At 48.2% G+C, this 17,700-nt stretch overlaps 1 protein-coding gene and 1 long non-coding RNA gene across 3 annotated transcripts in view; both read left to right on the forward strand.

Annotated features, from left to right (window-relative positions):
* mtcl2 (microtubule crosslinking factor 2) overlaps positions 1 to 4,853 on the forward strand; it is a 72,375-nt gene extending 67,522 nt beyond the window's left edge. Inside the window, exon 24 of the mRNA XM_077514873.1 lies at positions 1,641 to 4,853. Coding sequence (XP_077370999.1) covers positions 1,641 to 1,766 — 126 coding nt within the window. The 3' untranslated portion in view covers positions 1,767 to 4,853. The remainder of the gene's footprint in view (positions 1 to 1,640) is intronic.
* Positions 4,854 to 9,790: 4,937 nt separating this feature from the next.
* Positions 9,791 to 17,253, forward strand: LOC144014692 (uncharacterized). Of its 2 annotated transcripts, none has more exons than XR_013282541.1 (6): positions 9,791 to 9,931; positions 10,162 to 10,226; positions 10,973 to 11,153; positions 11,397 to 11,530; positions 11,809 to 11,920; positions 17,109 to 17,253. It is a non-coding gene; the product is annotated as an uncharacterized LOC144014692 (long non-coding RNA). The 2 variants fall into 2 exon arrangements; XR_013282540.1 differs by having other exon boundaries at positions 10,973 to 10,995.
* Positions 17,254 to 17,700: the final 447 nt, after the last annotated feature.

A 17,700-nucleotide genomic window follows, 5' to 3' on the forward strand; every position in this document is an offset into this window, starting at 1 on the left:
CACCGGATTAAAACTAGACTAGACTAGACTAAAACTCTCATTAATAAACAACAACTGGGACTAAATTAGTATGTATTTCTGCTGACTAAAGAAGACGAGACAAAAATGTACTTCACTTAAAAACTGGACTAAAATCTATGTGGACATTTAGTTCATGAACAAAAACGAGATAGTTATATGAATTTGTAAAATCTTGTCTCTGCTATCTGTCACTGTGACACTGTCATGTGACACGCAGTGACGCATCCACTATCAAATCTGCAGCTAGCGAGTGCAACATGAACAAACACATGGGACAGACAGGAGTTGGATTCATGGTGAAAGGTTAAAAAAAAAAAAAGTACATTATAGTTAGAACGTAACATTAATCCAACAATAATGTTAATCTGACTGCTAACTAATGTTGGCTAACTTACTAGCTCATAGCATGGAGCCATAGTAGCCACTTGTTGATATAATGTGTTTGTATATTTGTATGTAAAGTTGTTTTTCATAAAAAACAAGTTGAGAGAAAATTTATGTGAAATAGTTTTAGATCTGAAATGTTCAATTTCAATATAATCCGTTGACAAAAAAAAAAAGAAAGAAAGAAAAACCATAAAGTGGTTAAATGATTGTCCTGACTAAAACTAGACTAAAACTTTGACAGTTTTTGTTGACCAAAACTAGACGGATAAAATTTTATTGGACTAAAATAAAGACTATTAATACATTCTGTAGAAATTTTATTTGTCTGTACGCTACCATTGTAACAACCAAATCATATGAAGCAAATTCGTCATGACAGTCAGGTTTCCTTTCAAGAAGTCTGTTGGAATCATTCAGGTCCAAGGCCGAGTTTTTTTGTCTGAAAGGGTTGATATGAGTCTTAGCCCTTTAAATTGCAATTGATTTGAGGAGATGTAATGAGCCAATTCGCCAGCAGAGGGAAGTGGTGTACCATTTTAGATTGTAAATCCACAGCGCTTATTATTTTGCCATCAAACACCATTCGTAAATGTTGAATTAACTGCTTCATAGAAGAAAACCACTGTTCAAATGTTAGAGGTGTCACAAATTAAAAAAAATATATAAACATAAAAGTCACTGATTTTCTTTGTTTTTGTTTAAACAAAAATAATCCCCCCCCCACCCCCCGGATTTTGGCCAAAGCAGTGGAGTTTCCTAACTTAGCTATGTTCTACTGCTGACTACTAGAGAACAAAAATGGTAGACTCAAACTTTTTTTTTCTTCTTTTTTTCCCCTGGTGTAATAAGGGAGTCTATTATGTCATTTGGTAGATTTGATGTAAAAATAATCATAGAACACATTATCCTGTGTGTCTTGAAACATCAAGCAAAATGCTCTAAAATTGCGTCCACTCCCTTGTAGGGTTGTGAAGAATGCAAATGACTTTCATTGTATGAGTTCACAACAACAACAACTTACATGTACAATCTGTCTCCAGTAACGTGATGTCTCTGAACCAAGAACTCCTGTTGTTGTTCACACTCCAAACCAACAGGGGGCAGCACAATAACAGAAACCATAGTTGTCCAATGATTACGTTCAAAAAATATTTTTCCCCGCTCACTCAGATGGGGAACTCTTCTTACCTTGCATTGTGTTGTGAATGAAAGATGTTGTTTCTTTGTGTCAGGACGGACCCTGCGACTGCATCGCACGACCTTCTCGAGGCTCTCGCACCTCGCTGGGACAGTGCAAACACCGCCCGCACGAGTCTTCGGCTTCCGTCGAAGAGAAGGGAGACACTTTGACAGAGTGAAAAAAAAACACTGCTTCTGCCACACACACACACCCCCCACACACACACACCCCCCACACACACACACACACCCACGCACACACATGATCCCTGTCGAACACTGCACACCACTGCCATGTCAACACCTTCACTCCCATCACCTAACCTGCCACACACGTGCACTGCCAAACATAACACGCACTGCTCTGCACACATCCATGTTACACACACACACACGCAAACAAACACTTTCAGGTCACATTTTTCAGCGTTAGTAGTTGCTATGCCAGGATGATGGGCCGTCATACCCGTTTAACAATCACAATACTACCAGCAGGACATTCAGATAAATGCCACTATGGACCTAATGAAGCCCTCATCCTCACTATGTCACCCACCTGCATGTGCTGCTTTGTATACAATAAACACACAGGGGAGACTCTCACTATTTAAGGTGACCTGTTTTTTTTTTTTTTTTTTTTTTTTTTTTTTTTTTTTTTTTAATCCTACCATTTCTTGACCTCAATGATACTTGGAATCCTGGGACCTTTTCTCTAAACATGGGACCATTTGTTACATCTTAACTGTCTTTGTAGATGATAAGGAAAAACATCAGATGTTACCTGCAAGAGATTTTTTTTTTCATGTGGCCACAGGTGAAGTGCCTGTTTTATTCCTTCACTGATGTCAAAAAGCTAAGCCAAGACGATGGCAGTCATGCAGCTGATTGTGCTAATTGGTGCTTAGTGCACCCTCATGGGACGTTCATTGACAAAATGCACACGGCTAACTGTGGCAGTGATTTGACGCGAGGTAGGTCAAAGTTCATTGGAATGCAAACAGGCCTTTTTTCACATGATGTCAGACAATCTCTGCTGCATTTTTTTTCTGAGCAAAGCCATTAGCTTAGAATTAAATTAAAGGGAAAATTGACTTTTTGATTGTCAACAAATACGTGGGTTTCTGTACAGCCTCATAAAGTGAAATTACACAACCAAGCAAATCTTTCCCAATATGGGCAATCATGACGGCACATGCACGGATCCGCTTTACAAATGGATTATGTGTCCTATAATTTGCATGCTTGGTAATGAAGTGGTGCCTCCACGAGTGAAAATGCAAACCATCTACAAATGTGCGCTAGCCTTGATGCAAAGTCTGTAACTCCACCTCTAGTTGCCATGGTAACAAAAGCTGTCGTCTGCAATGACCCAGCAATATAAGAGGCGGAGGGAGCTTTGGCTCATTTGCATAGACCGAACCCTCCCCACAACTGACTGATTTCAACCAGCGTGGATGTTATGTGTTCTGTAATTATTATTATTTTTTTTTTAATCCATGTATCCTATATTTTAAAAATTCTAAGAGAGTTGGGGGAGACGGCATTGTCTCGTTTACTATTAATAAGTGCATGCTTACCTTAATCTGTAAGATTATTTATTAATTGGGGTCCAGAAAAGCAGTTGTTTTTATTCTTAATTCGTATTAGTAACAATAGTATAAAGGTAAAGTGAGGATGTGGAACTGGAAAAATGACGGAATTTAAAATACTAAAATTATAATTAATAATAGAAAAGAAAAAAAAATACTCTAGTCGAACCATCAAACAAATATAAACAAAAGCATTCATGTGTGGTATCATGCTCTTGAGACACTCATTGGGACTCTCATCAAATTCCATTTTTTTCCCGCTTCAAAAATGATCAGCTCATTATCATCAAACCATGATGAAAAACAACTCAAAAGAGAAAAAATGGACTGAAAAATACTTTTCTGTATGTTTTGCATTCCATTGTGTTCCCGCCATTATGAAGATCAGCTGATAATTGAAGTGCCTGTCACGTTGAAACAAACCCAGTAGGCCTTTTATTTCAATGACCAAGATTGTTTTTATGCACAAAAAAAGCTACACTAAAGTTGTACCGCAATCGAGGGACAACAAACAAATGGTTTACAGCATTAGAATAGGATGAGATGTCTAGTACACGTTTTATAGAAATATTATTTCTGGAAATACGTTTTTAAATATATATGTATATGTTTGTTTGCTTGTTTTTTCTTTTTTTTTGTGGTTGGTATACTTTCTGGTTCTTTGTAGCTCATCTATTTATCCGTTTTTAATTGGCCATTATTTTGAAAAGTAGAGTTGCATATCACATCCTATAGTAGCAAATGACATTGATTGGATAAAGACCTATTTTATTACTTTTCAAATACACTTTAGTGGAATTTGTTGCCAATACGAATACAGTAAGTGAAAATGTGTTTGTTTGTGCTTCAGTAGTTGCATCGCATACCTGGGAAGCACATTTGGCCTTATTACACACAATTGCAATGTTGTTGCTTGAAAAGTAAAGAACATAAAATGACAACAAATCAAACAATTGATATTTCTTCTTTTTCTTAATAGTAGAACATGAACTATTGGTATTAAAATGCACCATTTTTCCATTACATCATCAAACATTCTATCCATTCCCAGCATTTGGAAAGTCATTGCAATTACTCGTCAATTGCTTTAATCAGAAGTCATAATTTTTTAATTTAATTGAAAACACACTTTTACAGGATTCACATTTGCCAGCTGTTCGGAAAACTACCTATAAACCTTTTGTCTTCATCACATCTGTTAGCAATATGTACAATAGTATTATCTAATATTTAGGCTTATTGATAAATACTGTATGTAATTTAGGTAGAAATATGAGCAACCTTATGCTTGACTTTTTGAAGTAATGCCTCATGAAAAAGGAGAATGCAATGAAAGCTACATTAAAGAAAAAGGAAACAAATTCCATGATATTAATAGAGTTATTTTGTTGTTGTTTTTGAGAAAAGCTGAATGTCAACAGCTGATCTGGATGCAGGTCGCTGTGGAAATATGTAGCTGTCTCCCTTTACTGACCACACTTGAGCATTTCCTATGTATATAGTGTATGCGTATTTTGAAGCGGATGAAAAACACACAAAATAAAAAAATAAGAAAAGCAATCCAAGAGGGCTTTTAAAGAGTTTTTTTTTTTTTAAGACCAATGTAGCTCATATTCTAACTGTCCACTGTGTTTTGTCATAGAATTCACAAATAAATGTTTGAATTTTCAAACTCGTTTATTTTTGTCGTGTTTTTCTTCTTTTGTTTTTCTTGGATGGATGGATGGATGGATGACCGCATGAATGGACGGACAGATGGATTGGTGGGTGGGTCAGTGGATGGATAGATGGACAGACGGACGGATTGGTGGGTGGGTCAGTGGTTGGATGGATGAACAGATGGACAGATGGATGGATTGGTGGGTGGGTCAGTGGTTGGATGGATGGACGGACGGACAGATGGATGGATTGGTGGGTGGGTCAGTGGTTGGATGGATGGATGGATGGATTGGTGGGTGGGTCAGTGGTTGGATGGATGGATGGATTGGTGGGTGGGTCAGTGGTTGGATGGATGGACGGACGGATGGATGGATGGATGGATTGGTGGGTGGGTCAGTGGTTGGATGGATGGATGGACGGACAGATGGATGGATTGGTGGGTGGGTCAGTGGTTGGATGGATGGACGGACGGACAGATGGATGGATTGGTGGGTGGGTCAGTGGTTGGATGGATGGACGGACGGCCGGATGGATGGATTGGTGGGTGGGTCAGTGGATGGATGGCTGGATGGATGGATGAATTGGTGGGTGGGTCAGTGGTTGGATGGATGGATGGACGGACAGATGGATGGATTGGTGGGTGGGTCAGTGGTTGGATGGATGGATGGATTGGTGGGTGGATCAGTGGTTGGATGTATGGACGGACGGACAGATGGATGGATTGGTGGGTGGGTCAGTGGTTGGATGGATGGACGGACGGACAAATGGATGGATTGGTGGGTGGGTCAGTGGTTGGATGGATGGATGGATGGATTGGTGGGTGGGTCAGTGGTTGGATGGATGGACGGACGGATGGATGGATTGGTGGGTGGGTCAGTGGTTGGATGGATGGACGGACGGATGGATGGATTGGTGGGTGGGTCAGTGGTTGGATGGATGGATGGACGGACAGATGGATGGATTGGTGGGTGGGTCAGTGGTTGGATGGATGGACGGACGGACAGATGGATGGATTGGTGGGTGGGTCAGTGGTTGGATGGATGGACTGACGGCCGGATGGATGGATTGGTGGGTGGGTCAGTGGTTGGATGGATGGATGGACAGATGGATGAATTGGTGGGTGGGTCAGTGGTTGGATGGATGGATGGACGGACAGATGGATGGATTGGTGGGTGGGTCAGTGGTTGGATGGATGGACGGACGGATGGATGGATGGACAGATGGATGGATTGGTGGGTGGGTCAGTGGTTGGATGTATGGACGGACGGACAGATGGATGGATTGGTGGGTGGGTCAGTGGTTGGATGGATGGACGGACGGATGGATGGATTGGTGGGTGGGTCAGTGGTTGGATGGATAGACGGACGGATGGATGGATTGGTGGGTGGGTCAGTGGTTGGATGGATGGACGGACAGATGGATGGACGGATGGATGGACAGATGGATGGATTGGTGGGTGGGTCAGTGGTTGGATGGATGGATGGACGGACAGATGGATGGATTGGTGGGTGGGTCAGTGGTTGGATGGATGGACGGACGGATGGATGGATGGACAGATGGATGGATTGGTGGGTGGGTCAGTGGTTGGATGTATGGACGGACGGACAGATGGATGGTTTGGTGGGTGGGTCAGTGGTTGGATGGATGGACGGACGAATGGATGGATTGGTGGGTGGGTCAGTGGTTGGATGGATGGACGGACGGATGGATGGATTGGTGGGTGGGTCAGTGGTTGGATGGATGGACGGACAGATGGATGGACGGATGGATGGACAGATGGATGGATTGGTGGGTGGGTCAGTGGTTGGATGGATGGATGGACGGACAGATGGATGGACGGATGGATGGACAGATGGATGGATTGGTGGGTGGGTCAGTGGTTGGATGGATGGACGGACGGACAGATGGATGGATTGGTGGGTGGGTCAGTGGTTGGATGGATGGATGGACGGACAGATGGATGGATTGGTGGGTGGGTCAGTGGTTGGATGGATGGACGGCCGGCCGGATGGATGGATTGGTGGGTGGGTCAGTGGTTGGATGGATGGATGGATGGATGGATGGATGGATGGATGGATTGGTTGGTGGGTCAGTGGTTGGATGGATGGATGGACGGATGGATGGATGGACAGATGGATGAATTGGTGGGTGGGTCAGTGGTTGGATGGATGGATGGATGGACGGACAGATGGATGGATTGGTGGGTGGGTCAGTGGTTGGATGGATGGACGGACGGATGGCTTGATGGACAGATGGATGGATTGGTGGGTGGGTCAGTGTTTGGATGGATGGACGGATGGACAGATGGATGGATTGGTGGGTGGGTCAGTGGTTGGATGGTTGGACGGACGGACGGATGGATGGATTGGTGGGTGCGTCAGTGGTTGGATGGATGGACGGACGGATGGATGGATGGATTGGTGGGTGGGTCAGTGGTTGGATGGATGGATGGACGGATGGATGGATTGGTGGGTGGGTCAGTGGTTGGATGGATGGACGGACAGATGGATGGATTGGTGGGTGGGTCAGTGGTTGGATGGATGGATGGACGGACAGATGGATGGACGGATGGATGGACAGATGGATGGATTGGTGGGTGGGTCAGTGGTTGGATGGATGGACAGACGGACAGATGGATGGATTGGTGGGTGGGTCAGTGGTTGGATGGATGGACGGCCGGCCGGATGGATGGATTGGTGGGTGGGTCAGTGGTTGGATGGATGGATGGATGGATGGATTGGTTGGTGGGTCAGTGGTTGGATGGATGGATGGACGGATGGATGGATGGACAGATGGATGAACTGGTGGGTGGGTCAGTGGTTGGATGGATGGAGGGACGGACAGATTGATGGATTGGTGGGTGGGTCAGTGGTTGGATGGATGGACGGACGGACAGATGGATGGATTGGTGGGTGGGTCAGTGGTTGGATGGATGGACGGCCGGCCGGATGGATGGATTGGTGGGTGGGTCAGTGGTTGGATGGATGGATGGATGGATTGGTTGGTGGGTCAGTGGTTGGATGGATGGATGGATGGATGGACAGATGGATGGATTGGTGGGTGGGTCAGTGGTTGGATGGATGGACGGACGGATGGATTGATGGACAGATGGATGGATTGGTGGGTGGGTCAGTGGTTGGATAGATGGACGGATGGACAGATGGATGGATTGGTGGGTGGGTCAGTGGTTGGATGGTTGGACTGACGGACGGATGGATGGATTGGTGGGTGGGTCAGTGGTTGGATGGATGGACGGACGGATGGATGGATTGGTGGGTGGGTCAGTGGTTGGATGGATGGATGGACGGATGGATGGACAGATGGATGGATTGGTGGATGGGTCAGTGGTTGGATGGATGGATGGACGGACAGATGGATGGATTGGTGGGTGGGTCAGTGGTTGGATGGATGGATGGACGGATGGATGGATGGACAGATGGATGGATTGGTGGATGGGTCAGTGGTTGGATGGATGGACGGACAGATGGATGGATTGGTGGGTGGGTCAGTGGTTGGATGGATGGACGGACAGATGGATGGATTGGTGGGTGGGTCAGTGGTTGGATGGATGGACGGACGGACAGATGGATGGATTGGTGGGTGGGTCAGTGGTTGGATGGATGGATGGATGGATGGATGGATGGATGGATGATGGATGGTGGATGGATGGATGGATGGATGGATGGATGGATTGGTGGGTGGGTCAGTGGTTGGATGGATGGACGGACGGCCGGATGGATGGATGGATTGGTGGGTGGGTCAGTGGTTGGATGGATGGATGGATGGATGATGGATGGATGGACAAATGGATGGACAAATGGATGGATTGGTGGGTGGGTCAGTGGTTGGATGGATGGATGGATGGATGGATTGGTGGGTGGGGCAGTGGTTGGATGGATGGATGGATGGACAAATGGATGGACAAATGGATGGATTGGTGGGTGGGTCAGTGGTTGGGTGGATGGACGGCCGGCCGGATGGATGGATGGATTGGTGGGTGGGTCAGTGGTTGGATGGATGGATGGATGGATGATGGATGGATGGACAAATGGATGGACAAATGGATGGATTGGTGGGTGGGTCAGTGGTTGGATGGATGGATGGATGGATGGATGGATGGATGGATGGATGGATGGATGGATGGATGGATGGATGGATGGATTGGTGGGTGGGTCAGTGGTCAGTTGTGTTGCAGCAATGCAAGACCTATAAACCATATAGTCTTAATTTCTTTTGCGATACAATAAGCTACTGCATTTTCACACCTTTTTAAAAATAATCGCAAAATAAAAGTCATATTTTCAGATTTTTCAGGAAACACAAAAAAATTAACCATTTTGTGGTGACGATTTGTGATATTTCTGACCCAAGAGTGTCGGACAGTTGCGTAAACATGTTTATCAAGAGTTGAAGTTTGCTCCTTCCATAGAAGAGACTGTTCTTTCTGTCCCAGAGAATCCCGACAGTTTCATCATCGTTTTTAGTTAGAAACCCCAAATGTGTTTATCAGGCAATTGGTTTGTCACTGTCAAAGATAAGACACCTGTGTACACTCATTCTTGAGCCACATCACCATCCTCAAACTTTTAGGTTATAATGATAACAAATCAAACTTGGAGAGTATTTCCGCATAATGAATTTCTATGCACACCATCTTGGAGGCTGCTAATTGGAAAGAGGATGAGGATGATTTCATGTAGTTTAATGAGTAATTACCGTTACTTACGATTTACCTGTTTTATTGGAGGGAATGACAGCCATTTTTAATAACCAACGCCAGGACACCGTAGGGATATTCATTTAAGCCAATGGTATGAAACGTCCGTTTGATATTTTCTGCGATGTCAAGTTACCCGAAGATCACAAGCGCCTTATTTGAGGTCGTTCGATACCTGCACTTGTTATCTGGTTTATGGACTAGTAAACTTTGGTCACTTTCATAATCGTTTGCCCAGGGTAAATTTGGGGCACTTGTTTGCACATATGATGCATGCTTGTATAAACTTGTTGACAAGAACTCTAAGATAAAAGCGCACAAAACTGCAATCTTGTGTGAGTTTTTCATTGGTGATCCTTGCAGAAACCAACGCGCAGAGGTGAGTTTGATTACAAATATTTTTAATGGTTAAGTGATGCAAACTGTACAACAATAATCAGATAAAATAATAATTTATGTTCCAGCTCATAGATGTATGTTTTCATTGCTGGACTGACTTTTTGTTGTAAATGCAACGATCAGCTTCTGCTTCCATTCAAACTGAAATAATCTAAACAAAAAAGCTCTTCATATTTTATTTTTCTACTAATGGAGCAGTTATTTTCACAGATGGCATCAGGTCGTTCCATTCTTTTGATCCTGTGTCTGACTGAATGTGGCTACGAGGCGCAAATGTGAGGACACACACAGCACACAAGATATTTATTTATTTATTTATTTAGGGATTCACCGCATTACACTTGGATTATAATCCGAATCTGACATCCTTGAATGTCAGTCCTTTGTCGTCACTCATTCCACATTTTGATATTGTGATTGTGAAACATAAATGTGTTTTATTGGGAAAGTTTCATTGCAAGATAAGGTTGTAATATTTCATAATGTCACATAAAGGTTTCTGAGAATAATTCCATAATATTAGAAAATAGTTTAAAATATCTATCTATCGATCTATCAACTGATCGATCGATTGATGTATCTCTATCTAATTATTGACGAATCGCTATGTAGTGTATTGTAATATGATTTTACCCTAATAAAGGCTTAATAGGAAAATATATCCCTTTTTATAACATTATCATACAAAAATTAACTATAATTTATGTGACTAAAGTAAGAAAGAATATTCAATAGTATGATGTTACATGATGAGAACTATTTTTACTGCAATATTACAATAAAAAAAAAATGTCATGAAAAGTCATTAAAAAAAAACAACAACTTGCAAATAGTATGAATATGAGGACTATTTCAGTTTGGAAAAAAAATATTTGGAAAAGCCGAAGTTATCGCTGCAGCAATTTGATCAGTTCAATATGATTGTGCTTTTTGCAGTTTTTTTTTTTTCTTTTCTCCTTACAAAAATATAAACCGGTTAAGTTGAATATAATCTTTTTTTTTTTTTCTTTTTCATCCACAGGCACAAGTCGAGGACATAGGCTGGTATGCCAAAGGATCCCGTATACTCATTTAAGTTTTAGAATGTATTTTTAATATCAGACTCATTCATATATTGACAACTAATTTTTCTCTGTCACTTTCTCTTGTGAACTCGCTGTTACCAATTTGTTTTACAACTTAAACCTTTGATTGACGCTGAGGTGCCGTTTTCATTTTAAATACTAAAACTAACCAACTGGATTCAATTGTTTATAATACAGTTTGTAATACAGTGAAATATTGTGACATTATTGAAGGCCCAACAAAGAGCTCAACCTGTAACCTATTGTCAGGATTAATGAGTTTATCACCAGTTTAAAAGTCACTTCTTCTTTATGCTATCTCATACTCTTGTCTGTTTCTGACTCTAAAATTAATATTCATCCTCTTCTATTGCTTATTAGCTATACTGCATTCGCCAAGGGGGCAACTTGGCCTCATTTCATAATGAAGCCGAGCTGGCATTCCTTCACGACTGACCTTTCTTACAACTCAAGAACCTACAATAACTTGGGTTGGGGCCAATGATCATGCAAAGGTGGGTAACTTCATTATTCACGCAGGCATTTGTAATTGAGATATTGCTCAAATAACACTTTTCACTTGATGGCATCACCGGCATATCATGAGAAGAGCAAAGTCTCTCATTGCCATGGCAACCGGCCAGGAAACTTCTCATGTTGTGTTAGCATAAAGGTTGATGGATGCTAACGTTACTGATGTTCCTTTTGAAGGTGTTTGTTTGTTTGCTTGTTTGTATGCTTGTTAAAATAATCCACACTTTGTTTTGTTTTTTCTTTTTCTTTTTTTGTTTAGGAGGGTGTTTGGCTGTGGACAGACGGTTCTCCATTTATAGAACTTCCATGGGGAGTAGCGCAACCAGATAACTTTGGTTCTGGAGAAAACTGCATGGAGATCAACTATCAGGGTTCGTACAACATTTCCATTGCCAAATTCAAGCACTTTTTATGGACTTTCAAGATCAATTTTCCAGTCTTTCTAGTGGCGAAAAAAAAAAGAGGCAAAAACCAGTGTGTTTATATTTATCTCCGTATTTATCACGGCTACTGATGTGCTGCCTTTTCTGTGCTGTACCTTTAGAGAGAAACTAGATCTAATCACATAAATATTTACATCTTTGAATAGTCTACTGACTAATAAATCCAAACCCTGATGATGTAGCCTATTAAGCATTTGTGTCACGATGGGGGTGTGATGGACGGACCCAGAGGCGGAATAAATAGGCAGGGAGAAGTGGACTGACAGCAACTAGAATGACTTTATTGACTGTGGTGGGGAAGGACGGGACGAGACTGAAGTGGAGAAGACTGGGCTGGACGTGTACCCAGATCATGGCGAGGACTTGGCGTTGCGTGATGCAGAGACTTGGCGAGAGGCAGAGACTTGGCGAGAGGCAGAGACTTGGCGAGAGGCAGAGACTTGGCGAGAGGCAGAGACTTGGCGAGAGGCAGAAGACTTGGCGTGAGGCAGAAGACTTGGCGTGAGGCAGAAGACTTGGCGTGAGGCAGAAGACTTGGCGTGAGGCAGAAGACTTGGCGTGAGGCAGAAGACTTGGCGTGAGGCAGAAGACTTGGCGTGAGGCAGAAGACTTGGCGTGAGGCAGAAGACTTGGCGTGAGGCAGAAGACTTGGCGTGAGGCAGAAGACTTGGCGTGAGGCAGAAGACTTGGCGTGAGGCAGAAGACTTGGCGTGAGGCAGAAGACTTGGCGTGAGGCTGACGACTTGGCGTGAGGCTGACGACTTGGCGTGGCTGACGTTGACGACTTGGCGTGGCTGACGTTGACGACTTGGCGTGGCTGACGTTGACGACTTGGCGTGGCTGACGTTGACGACTTGGCGTGGCTGACGTTGACGACTTGGCGTGGCTGACGTTGACGACTTGGCGTGGCTGACGTTGACGACTTGGCGTGGCTGACGTTGACGACTTGGCGTGGCTGACGTTGACGACTTGGCGTGGCTGACGTTGACGACTTGGCGTGGCTGACGTTGAAGACTTGGCGTGGCTGACGTTGAAGACTTGGCGTGGCTGACGTTGAAGACTTGGCGTGGCTGACGTTGAAGACTTGGCGTGGCTGTGGGACGGGAACGGGAGCAAAACACAGCCCTCAACCAGGGTAGGAATAGGAGGACACAAGGGGGCGAAAAACGGCCTCACACAATGCCATAAACTCCGCATCCGGGGGTGGCCCAGGAGGAGGCAAAATCATCGGCCCAGAGGGCTGAAACTGGGGTGGCTCCGCCAAGGGCCGGTCCCCGTGGTGGGCCCGTCTTCTGCGCCGCCTGGCGCTAGGTCCCGGATCGGCCACCATGACCGCACTGCTTGGGGCGGACACCAGGCCCGGAGACTTTGATCGGGGCAGAGACGAGGAAGCCGGGGATTTGACCTGGGGCAGAGACGAGGAAACTTGAGACTTTGGCTGGGGCTGTGACAAGGAAGCTGGGGATTTGACCTGGGGCAGAGACGAGGAAACTTGAGACTTGACTTGGGGCAGAGATGAGGAAGCGGGAGAAGGCGGCAACTCTGCCGTGACGAGGGGACCTGAGATGCCAATTGGCCGCGACGAGGGGACCTGAGACGCCAGGGGCTTAGGCTGCACAGGCGCTGCGGCCAGGGGCTGCGGAGGCAGCGGCACAGGCGTTGCGGCCAGGGGCTGCGGAGGCAGCGGCACAGGCGTTGCGGCCAGGGGCTGCGGAGGCAGCGGCACAGGCGTTGCGGCCAGGGGCTGCTGAGGCAGCGGCACAGGCGTTGCGGCCAGGGGCTGCTGAGGCAGCGGCACAGGCGTTGCGGCCAGGGGCTGCGGAGGCAGCGGCACAGGCGTTGCGGCCAGGGGCTGCGGAGGCAGCGGCACAGGCGTTGCGGCCAGGGGCTGCGGAGGCAGCGGCACAGGCGTTGCGGCCAGGGGCTGCGGAGGCAGCGGCACAGGCGTTGCGGCCAGGGGCTGCGGAGGCAGCGGCACAGGCGTTGCGGCCAGGGGCTGCGGAGGCAGCGGCACAGGCGTTGCGGCCAGGGGCTGCGGAGGCAGCGGCACAGGCGTTGCGGCCAGGGGCTGCGGAGGCAGCGGCACAGGCGTTGCGGCCAGGGGCTGCGGAGGCAGCGGCACAGGCGAAGCGGCCAGGGGCTGCGGCGGCAGCGGCACAGGCGAAGCGGCCAGGGGCTGCGGCGGCAGCGGCACAGGCGAAGCGGCCAGGGGCTGCGGCGGCAGCGGCACAGGCGAAGCGGCCAGGGGCTGCGGCGGCAGCGGCGCAGGCGAAGCGGCCAGGGGCTGCGGCGGCAGCGGCGCAGGCGAAGCGGCCAGGGGCTGCGGCGGCAGCGGCGCAGGCGAAGCGGCCTGGGGCTGCGGCGGCAGCGGCGCAGGCGAAGCGGCCTGGGGCTGCGGCGGCAGCGGCGCAGGCGAAGCGGCCTGGGGCTGCGGCGGCGCAGGCGAAGCGGCCTGGGGCTGCGGCGGCGGCGGCGCAGGCGAAGCGGCCTGGGGCTGCGGCGGCGAAGCGGCCTGGGGCTGCGGCGGCGGCGGCGCAGGCGAAGCGGCCTGGGGCTGCGGCGGCAGCGGCACAGGCGTTGCATCCGGGACCGGCAGCGACGAAGTGGCCAGGGGCTGAAGCGGCAGCAGCGGCACAGGCAAAGAGGCCAGGGGCTGAAGCGGCACAGGCGTGGCATTCTTGGGCTGCCGAGGTGCCAGGACGAGGGCCTGGAGCCGGCGGGGCGCCGGAACGGGGTCCTGAGGCCGGCAGGGCGCCGGAACGGGGTCCTGAGGCCGGCGTGGAGCCGGAACGGGGTCCTGAGGCCGGCGCGGAGCCGGAACGGGAACTTGAATCCGGCGCGGAGCCGGAACGGGGTCCTGAGGCCGGCGTGGAGCCGGAACGGGAACTTGAATCCGGCGCGGAGCCGGAACGGGAACTTGAATCCGGCGCGGAGCCGGAACGGGGTCCTGAGTCCGGCGGGGAGCCGGAACGGGAGCTTGAATCCGGTGCGGAGCCGGAACGGGGTCCTGAGGCCGGCGCGGAGCCGGAACGGGGTCCTGAGGCCGGCGCGGAGCCGGAACGGGGTCCTGAGGCCGGCGCGGAGCCGGAACGGGAACTTGAATCCGGCGCGGAGCCGGAACGGGGTCCTGAGTCCGGCGCGGAGCCGGAACGAGGTCCTGAGTCCGGCGGGGAGCCGGAACGAGGTCCTGAGTCCGGCGGGGAGCCGGAACGGGGACGAGGCGCTTCCGCTGGGTCCAGGTAGGTGGGAGCATTCTGTCACGATGGGGGTGTGATGGACGGACCCAGAGGCGGAATAAATAGGCAGGGAGAAGTGGACTGACAGCAACTAGAATGACTTTATTGACTGTGGTGGGGAAGGACGGGACGAGACTGAAGTGGAGAAGACTGGGCTGGACGTGTACCCAGATCATGGCGAGGACTTGGCGTTGCGTGATGCAGAGACTTGGCGTGAGGCAGAGACTTGGCGTGAGGCAGAGACTTGGCGTGAGGCAGAGACTTGGCGTGAGGCAGAGACTTGGCGTGAGGCAGAGACTTGGCGTGAGGCAGAGACTTGGCGTGAGGCAGAGACTTGGCGTGAGGCAGAGACTTGGCGTGAGGCAGAGACTTGGCGTGAGGCAGAGACTTGGCGTGAGGCAGAGACTTGGCGTGAGGCAGAGACTTGGCGTGAGGCAGAGACTTGGCGTGAGGCAGAAGACTTGGCGTGAGGCAGAAGACTTGGCGTGAGGCAGAAGACTTGGCGTGAGGCAGAAGACTTGGCGTGAGGCAGAAGACTTGGCGTGAGGCAGAAGACTTGGCGTGAGGCAGAAGACTTGGCGTGAGGCAGAAGACTTGGCGTGAGGCAGAAGACTTGGCGTGAGGCAGAAGACTTGGCGTGAGGCAGAAGACTTGGCGTGAGGCAGACGACTTGGCGTGGCTGACGTTGACGACTTGGCGTGGCTGACGTTGACGACTTGGCGTGGCTGACGTTGACGACTTGGCGTGGCTGACGTTGACGACTTGGCGTGGCTGACGTTGACGACTTGGCGTGGCTGACGTTGACGACTTGGCGTGGCTGACGTTGACGACTTGGCGTGGCTGACGTTGACGACTTGGCGTGGCTGACGTTGACGACTTGGCGTGGCTGACGTTGACGACTTGGCGTGGCTGACGTTGACGACTTGGCGTGGCTGACGTTGACGACTTGGCGTGGCTGACGTTGACGACTTGGCGTGGCTGACGTTGACGACTTGGCGTGGCTGACGTTGACGACTTGGCGTGGCTGACGTTGACGACTTGGCGTGGCTGACGTTGACGACTTGGCGTGGCTGACGTTGACGACTTGGCGTGGCTGACGTTGACGACTTGGCGTGGCTGACGTTGACGACTTGGCGTGGCTGACGTTGACGACTTGGCGTGGCTGACGTTGACGGCTTGGCGTGGCTGACGTTGAAGACTTGGCGTGGCTGACGTTGAAGACTTGGCGTGGCTGACGTTGAAGACTTGGCGTGGCTGACGTTGAAGACTTGGCGTGGCTGACGTTGAAGACTTGGCGTGGCTGACGTTGAAGACTTGGCGTGGCTGACGTTGAAGACTTGGCGTGGCTGACGTTGAAGACTTGGCGTGGCTGACGTTGAAGACTTGGCGTGGCTGACGTTGAAGACTTGGCGTGGCTGACGTTGAAGACTTGGCGTGGAAGACTTTGTAGACTTGGCGTGGAAGACTTTGTAGACTTGGCGTGGAAGACTTTGTAGACTTGGCGTGGAAGACTTTGTAGACTTGGCGTGGAAGACTTGGCAAATGGTCAAATGACACCACTGTGACAAAGCATGCAGACAACAGCAAACAATGCTCCCACACCCGCGTGAGACAAACACCACTCCCTTATACCAACACTAATGACAATAACCGGACACACCTGGGAGACACAGCAGGGAGGGGGAACCAATCAGCACTACACATCAGGAAGGGAAGACACAAGCAGGTGGACAAGGTTAACATAACGAGACTGGGGGAGAAGACCGGAACACCAACAACCAACACTCACCAAAATAAAACAAAAACCCAACCCAAAAACCGAAACATGACAATTTGTGAGAGAAAAAAATAATCAAGAGTGCCCTGATGTTTTTTCACAGGTCGGTTCAATGATGGTGATTGCGAAAAAAGAAGAGCTTTCATTTGTCAAAAGTGATGGTGCTGAAAGAGCTCTACTGACAACTCTGCTATCAATGCTGTTATCTACATAAATAAAATCAATCATTTAACAATCATTTGAATACAGAGCAATGTCTTACTCTTGTCTGTTTTTTTTCTTGTTGCTTATTTCATCATACTGAGTTTTCTCCTAACAACACTGTTTAAAACCCTTGAATCACAAAATAATTAATGTATATCATCATCATTAAAAAGGGACTCACAATAGGCAGGATGCTTTTTTTTTTTTTTGTGGTTATTTTTCTTGCTCATAGCACATTTGCCCATCGGCTTGTTGCCAAGCGAAGCTCAAAATTCAGTCATAACCATATCAGAAATCTATGCCAATTTAGGTTGTTTGAATAACAAAGCTGTTACTCCTAAAACACAATTATAACAAATATAGGGGTGTGAATTGCCTAGTACCTGATGATTCGATCCGTATCACGATTCATAGGTCACGATTCGATTCGATACCGATTAATCCCGATATGAATTTACAAGACGATTGTTACGATTTTTTTAGTCAATTTA

The sequence above is a fragment of the Festucalex cinctus genome, chromosome 2 (assembly GCF_051991245.1).
Source record: "Festucalex cinctus isolate MCC-2025b chromosome 2, RoL_Fcin_1.0, whole genome shotgun sequence".
NCBI lineage: Eukaryota > Metazoa > Chordata > Actinopteri > Syngnathiformes > Syngnathidae > Festucalex > Festucalex cinctus.